Source organism: Paramisgurnus dabryanus, chromosome 5 (assembly GCF_030506205.2).
Source record: "Paramisgurnus dabryanus chromosome 5, PD_genome_1.1, whole genome shotgun sequence".
NCBI lineage: Eukaryota > Metazoa > Chordata > Actinopteri > Cypriniformes > Cobitidae > Paramisgurnus > Paramisgurnus dabryanus.
The window spans coordinates 34,778,550-34,785,805 of NC_133341.1; the positions used below are offsets into that span (position 1 = coordinate 34,778,550).

Below are 7,256 nucleotides of genomic sequence, written 5' to 3' on the forward strand. Positions count from 1 at the left end.
GCTTAATTTAAGCAACATTTTTCTTGTTTCAAGCACAAATTCACTTAAATTGTATAGTTTTTTTGTCTAAAAACTAGTCTTATTTTCTTAGGTCATTTTGCTCATGAAGGAAATACATCTTGATTTAAGTATTTTTAGATATTTCCACTAGGGCAGGGCTGGGCTGATACCACTTTTTCATGTCTGATACTGATGTCGATACCTTGAGTATCTATCGATACCGATCCAATACCATATCTATCGCCATTTTAATCAATTAAGCTGCAAATAATACATTTGTATGCCCTACAAAAAGCTTAAACAGAGCTACAGAACTCAAACGTTTTACTGTGCAACAAATGACTATGCAAATTCAAGACTTTATGTAAACATTTGCTATGTATATTTTCTTAATAGCAATAATAATATAACATTGTAATTAAGTTTCAGTAACATTGCCGTTACTGCTAATTCATACATCTTTAAGAAAAAAATGATAAACATGCTTCTCTGATCGTACTTCAAATATAACAATTGTTTTTGGTAATGCTAATGTACTTGTATTTTATAATATTCATAAGTGTCCTGTACTACTATTTACTGTAAAGCTGCTTTGCTATAATGCAAATAAATAAATCTTAATTGAATATATTTCTGGCGACACCTCTTTCAGATATACTTTACAGAATGAAGAGATCTCCAAAACTTAGAGGTGCAAGACGTAAGAGACCGAGCGGTGAGAAGAAAGGAAGAGGAGCGGGAGTTTGTGCTCTCAGACGGGTTCAGATGAAAGTTTCTGATCTGGGTTTGGGCTACAAGAGTCAAGAAGAGCTGATCTACAGTTACTGCAGTGGTGTTTGTATAAACTCTCTCACAAACTATGACAAAATCCTCAACAGTCTCACGGCCAGCGATAAATCCCGCCTGCTTTACTCCCCTCCCACCGCCTGCTGTCGACCAATCGAATTCGATGATGACCTGTCATTTTTGGATGACAACTTGATATATCACACTATGGAAAGGCATTCGGCACGGAAATGTGGATGTGTCTAGACCAACTCGGCTGAGACAAAACAAGATGAATCGTATTAAGTCACTTACTAAATAAACAACTTTGATTTTTCTTTAACATTGCCTCATCTGGTGCTGTAAACCTTTGTGTATTACTAAAAGCTTGACATCTCAGCGTTTTACCTCTTTTTTTAATATTCGAACATCAGGGAAATCTTTTGGTGAATCAAATGGTTGGTAATGTTATTTTTTTACATCATTTAAATCATGTTTTGTTAACCTGGAATGTAGGGTATTACTAGATTAATTTAGTACTAGGCCTTATTAGTTATATATCTATACAAACATTTACAAAAAAATATTGGTGTGAAATTAAACTTAACCCTACTGTAAAAAATATCATATCAACATATATTTTTGTGTTACTTTAACTTAACAAATTAATTTAAACAATTTTAACTTGTTTTTCTAAGTTATGTCAACTTAGGTCAAAACCTTTAAAAAGGTTGAATCGACTTGCATAATTAAAGGCGGGATGCATGATCTCTGAAAGCCAATGTTGATATTTGAAATTACCTAAACAAACACGCACCTACTCCAATAGAATCTGGACCTTCTTTTGATAAACCCGCCCCACACATACGCAACCCAGGCAATGATGGCGTTTAGTAGACACGCCCCCTACTGCTGATTGGCTACAAGTGTGTTTTGGTACTCTGCCTGACTCCCTTTTCCAAAGCGTTTCTCAAAAATCATGCACCGAAAAATACAGAAAATTACAAATTTCCACAGAACAAAGAACCTCAGAAAACGTGAATTGTTAAAATTAGAAGTGACAAATGACCTAATTTGAGATGAGAATAGTGCATGCACATAATACCTTTAGCCTGTTGGCTAATCCCACATAGCAAAAAATAATTTTTTCTGGCCAATTTTTTTATATATGCAAAATACATTTTGTGGAAAGTAAAGCTTAACCCTTTAACTGCCACACCAAGAAAAAGGCATTTGAAAAAAAAATTGTTTGCATTTCTTATCTCCTTATGTCACCACTTAACACAATCAATGTAATTTTTTTCAACACATCCCATCATTTTTTTTAAATCGGCTTCAACCAAACGGTTGATATGTCACTTAAAGGAATTCAAACGCATACGATGGAAATTAGAAAATATGAACTATAATACTCTTTTTTACAAACATAATCAAAATAAAAATGGTTTTGTATATTAAATCTTCTTTATTTATTGAAGTATAACATATTAAAATATTTCAGGTTTTCATTTTAACGCAGGACATGAAATGTTTTCATGTTTTTTGCAATAAAAATGACCAAAATTAACAAAAATAAGGACTTTCTGCATTTAAAACCTAAAATAAAAGAAGGCCAAAGATAGTAATAAAATGGCATTTTAGTATTTTATAAATTTTTTTGTCTTTTTTTAGATAAATTAAAGGGGTCATGGCATGAAAATCTGAGATTTTCCATGTTTAAGTGCAATGATTGGGTCCCCAGTGCTTCTATCAACCTAGAAAATGTGAGAAAGATCAACCCATTAACTTAGTTTTGGTAAACCATTCTCTACAAGCATGTGAAAAAATAGGTAATTGAAATTTGGCTCCCCTTGTGATGTCAGAAGGAGCCCTTATTATAATAATACCACCCCTTAATTTGCACTTTCCAACCACAGCACTGCCATTTCCAGTGTTTTAATCCAGAGAGGGAGAGACAGAGAAAATAATTCACAGCACAACTAAGTTTCAATTTCAACAAACCACCATTATTGTGATCGGTGTTTGCACTTCATCCGCTCATTTGCATTTTAAAGGACACACCCAAAACGGCACATTTTTGCTCACACCTACAAAGTGGCAATTTTAACATGCTATAATAAATTATTTATATGATATTTTGAGCTAAAACTTCACATATGTGCTCTGGGGACACCAAAGATTTATTTGACATCTTAAAAAAGTCTGGTGACATGGCCCCTTTAACATTTCTTTGTAAACCAGCAATGCTGTGTAGAGTAAGCCAACGTTGCAAACAATCCTTCAAACTATTTAAAACATCATTTAAGAAGTAATTATTGATTAATTAATGAGTAATTATGATCTCCATACATTAATTATATGAATTCATTATAGTTATTTCAAAAAAATATCCAGAAGTGGCAAAAATACATACTTAAGAAATTATCTCAATATATTAAATAAGAAATAACAATAGCTGTGTCATATTCATAGCTGTGAATGATCAGAAATGTATATTTCATAGCAAATAGTACATTCTGACTGCAGAAATGGATGATCTGAAAACATTAACCTAGCTTTTCTACTTTTACCATTAAGTGACAAATCAACCGTTTGGTTGAGCATGATTTAGAAAAATTATTCAAAACATACAAACGTTTTTTCATGGCACCAAGTATTTGTAAAGTTAGGGCTCTTACAGTGTAATATGTCAAAAAAATATGGTTTCCTTGCAAAATTTCAACAAGATCAGTTCATATAACAGAAGTGATTTTTTTTCTTTCTAAAATCCACATAACAAGATGTGCTGTTGATTGACACATTGATATCTAGTGGATTTTTTTGGCAAAACATATCTTACACAAATAGTAGAGATGGCTCAATCAGGTTGAGGTACATTAGGTACTCCTCTCAATAAAATATAGGGACTCAAAATGTGCTCAACCGTTTGGTTGAGCTGGCAGTAAAAAATATATTTTGTTATGACCTTTATATATCAACATTATATTTCAAAATGCATTTCAATGGCAAGCAATTACAAATGTATTCTTGGCCAAAATATATTTCAAATATATGCAAAATGTAAGTTTGTTTTATAAAGTATATTTTGAAGTAATAAATATTTTTTATTTAAACCTTTTCAAACCAGTTTTGTTTTGTAACATAAACAAAAAACTAAAAGTTTTCCAATGGGATGTAAATATATTTCTTTGGGTTAAAACATGGAGGACTAAAAAATATATTTTAAATGCTTTAAAATATATTTATGTAAAAAAATGACCAAAAAATATTAGTTAAAAAACTATTATTTTTAAAATATATTTTCCTATATATATATATTTCAGCAAATGTATTTTTTGGGCATTTTTAGTATATTTCACAATGTATTTAAAAATATATATGTTTACTGTTCTTTAAAAAAACTAATATAGTCCTAAGTACATATCTCCAATTCATACAAAAAACGCAGGCATGAAAACATTAAAATGATGTATTTTCTGTGTTTTGATGGCTGAATGACCAGCATCCTGATACAAAATAATAGGTTTAAAGCGTATGCTCTGGATGTCCATCCCTCAGAGCCTCGGTTTGGAATCAACACGGTGGCAGACTGAATAAGGCAGATGTAATAAGGTTTAAGCATATAGGCCTACAGCAGGGTTCCCCAAATCTTCCCCTGGAGGGCTGGAGCACTGCAGAGTTTAGCACAACCCTGATCAAGCTAATCAAGGTCTTCATGATCACTAAACACAGGTGGTTAATTTTGATTAGGGTTGGACGTAAACTCTGTAGTGCTCCGGCCCTCCAGGGTAAGATTTGGCCTACAGTATAGCTGTGTCCCAATTCAGGGGCTGCGACCTTCTAAGGACGTATTTTAAGACCGATTGCGTCACAGCAGCGCGACTTCAGGCTGGTAAGGCCGTCCCAATTCGAAGGATGCTTAGAATGAAGCCTCAAAATGCGTCCTCATTTCTCCGCGCTGTTAAGGATAGAACGAATGGATCCTTAACAGCCGAGGATATCCCAAGATTCATTGCGCGGCTGCAACGGCAGCTGGATATTCTAAAATAAACAATTAAAACCTTCATTAAATAAAAGTGTGTATTTATCAAAAAAAGTTTGTCACTGTTTTAGTATTATAAGTTATGTTTTGTGTTAATATTATTATTTTTATGATGCATATATTTCTAAGGTTGATTAATTTAATTTAATATACTGTTGAATAGTTTAATCTACATCAACGTGTCATATTTTCTAAACTAAATTAATATTTTTCTGATTTCATATTTATTTTAATAAGTCAGAAACGTTTCCGCTATGTCCTGCTGACAGGCGCAGCAGGTGACGCCAATTATGGGTCGTCCGAAGGTTAGACCGTCTCATTTCAGTTCTCTTCGCGGATTTCTGAGGCTGCCACCTTGAAAGACCGAGTGCTCATATTTAAGGTCGCATGCTTAGAAGGTCGCAGCCCCTGAATTGGGACACAGCTTATGTTTCCATATTATTCGTTTTGTAGGGGTTGTAGTTAAAATAAAGAGTTTGTGGAAAAGAAAAACGGATATTGTGTGAAAGAGGAGTGGAAACTAAAGCCTGATTTAGAGTTCACATTTCACACCTTTACACACCTGAGCTGCAACACAGATACCTTCATTAGAGTGACTATTACAGGAAAACATTGTTAATGCATTTACCTCAACATGATGAGGTGACATCAGTAATGAGTCATTAGCTGTTGTAAATCTGTAATGTGAGGATCTGAATACTGAAAAAGACTGGAAACAGAGAGAGAGAGAGAAAGAGAGAGAGAGAGAGAGAGAGAGCCTTTAGAGCACAGCTGCAATACTATTTAAGAAAAAAACATTCATTCCTTTACAGAGAAATACATAATGATTATGTGTAACCTTTCAGAATCACCTCCAAAGATCAACATAAAACAAACCTACACTGCAAAAAATGATTTTTAAGAAAAAATGTCTTAGTATTTTTGTCTTGTTTTCAGTAAAAATATCTAAAAATTCTTAAATGAAGATGCTTTTTCTTGATGTGCAAAACGACCCAAGAAAATAAGTCTAGTTTTTAGACCAAAAATATCACATTTAAGTGATTTTGTGCATAAAACAAGCTAAAAAAATCTGCCAATGGTGTAAGCAAATTTTTCTTGAATTCAGTATTTAAGAAAAATTTTCACAATTTTTTGCTTACCCCATTGGCAGATTTTTTGCTTTTTTTGTGCACAAAATCACTTATTTTTGGTCTAAAAACTAGACTTCTTTTCTTGGATTTTTTGCTTATCAAGAAAAAGCATCTTCATTTAAAAAATGTTTGATATTTTTTTTCTTGAAAATCATTTTTTGCAGTGTTAGCATGGCATTGTGACCGAATCTTTCAAACATGGTAAGGAGCGTCACATTTCCGGCTGACATCAGAAGTATTCAGACCAATCACAATGTACAGATTAGCTGGCCAATCAGGAACACAGAGTTTTGTACAAAATCAGTGTGTTTTTAGGAAAATAATGTTTTTTTTTTTTACCATAAACCACGCAAACACATTGTATACCAAATACACAAAATAACGTAATTTTATAGCAATGAGATAGGGGCTCTTTAAAGGTTTGAAAATCGATATAAAGAATATAAATAATCCATACATGAAAAGCATCCAGTAGCTGGTCACCGTAGACAAACATCTCTTATTTTCCTTTCTTACATGAATGTTGCTGTTGTTCAGCATGGAGCTCAAATCTACAGCTAGTGTGTATACATCAGATTCTCATCTATAATTATAGAGCATCATGTCAAGTCTATTATGTGAACAGCCGGAGTGCATCATTAAACTGCATTGTGTGTTTACTAAAGACTTGACCTTTAAAACCACAGTAATAATACTGTATAATAATCTCTTTATATCTGTGTGCAGCATGTACAATTTATAGAAATACATTTAGGGTGCATTTGTAAATAATAACAACTATTTTTTTTGAAAACAGGTCCCCACATTCATTTTTGTATAATACCATGTACATTTATAAAAAGACTGGCTGCATGGCAATTTACATTCATCTACTATGCATTGAGTGTGCTAAATATATACTTTTATATATGTAGACAAGGCTATATTTGTATATTTAGACATTTAAAACTTTCAGTGATGAGTTTGGTGTCACATTCCTCGTCTATTTTCTAACTACAAAACGTTAAGAGAGACAGTCATGAATAAACTCCTCACTCTTATATATTTCCATCAAAACAATAGAATGAAGCTTATCGGCACTTACCATCATATCTTTCATCAGTCTAAATCGTGTTTTCTCTTAAATAGAGATTATGTAGCCAATCATAGCATGCATTATTTTCTCTGAATGGCATACAGGAGAAACATTTCCATTGAAGAAAGCACCTGTTGTTGGGTTTCCAGCACCTGTGTACCTGTCAGCAGGTAAAGTAAGGTGTGAAGTTTTTAAGTATGATATTGGAAACTGAAGTAGAATAGATATTACTTACATGTTTTAA

At 32.8% G+C, this 7,256-nt stretch overlaps 1 protein-coding gene across 1 annotated transcript; it reads left to right on the top strand.

Moving 5' to 3' along the window:
• Nucleotides 1–666: 666 nt before the first annotated feature.
• Nucleotides 667–1,078, top strand: gdnfb (glial cell derived neurotrophic factor b). Its single transcript, XM_065250106.1, has one exon. The coding sequence runs from the start codon at nt 667–669 to the stop codon at nt 1,030–1,032; it is 366 nt and encodes a 121-aa protein (XP_065106178.1). The 3' UTR covers nt 1,033–1,078.
• Nucleotides 1,079–7,256: the final 6,178 nt, after the last annotated feature.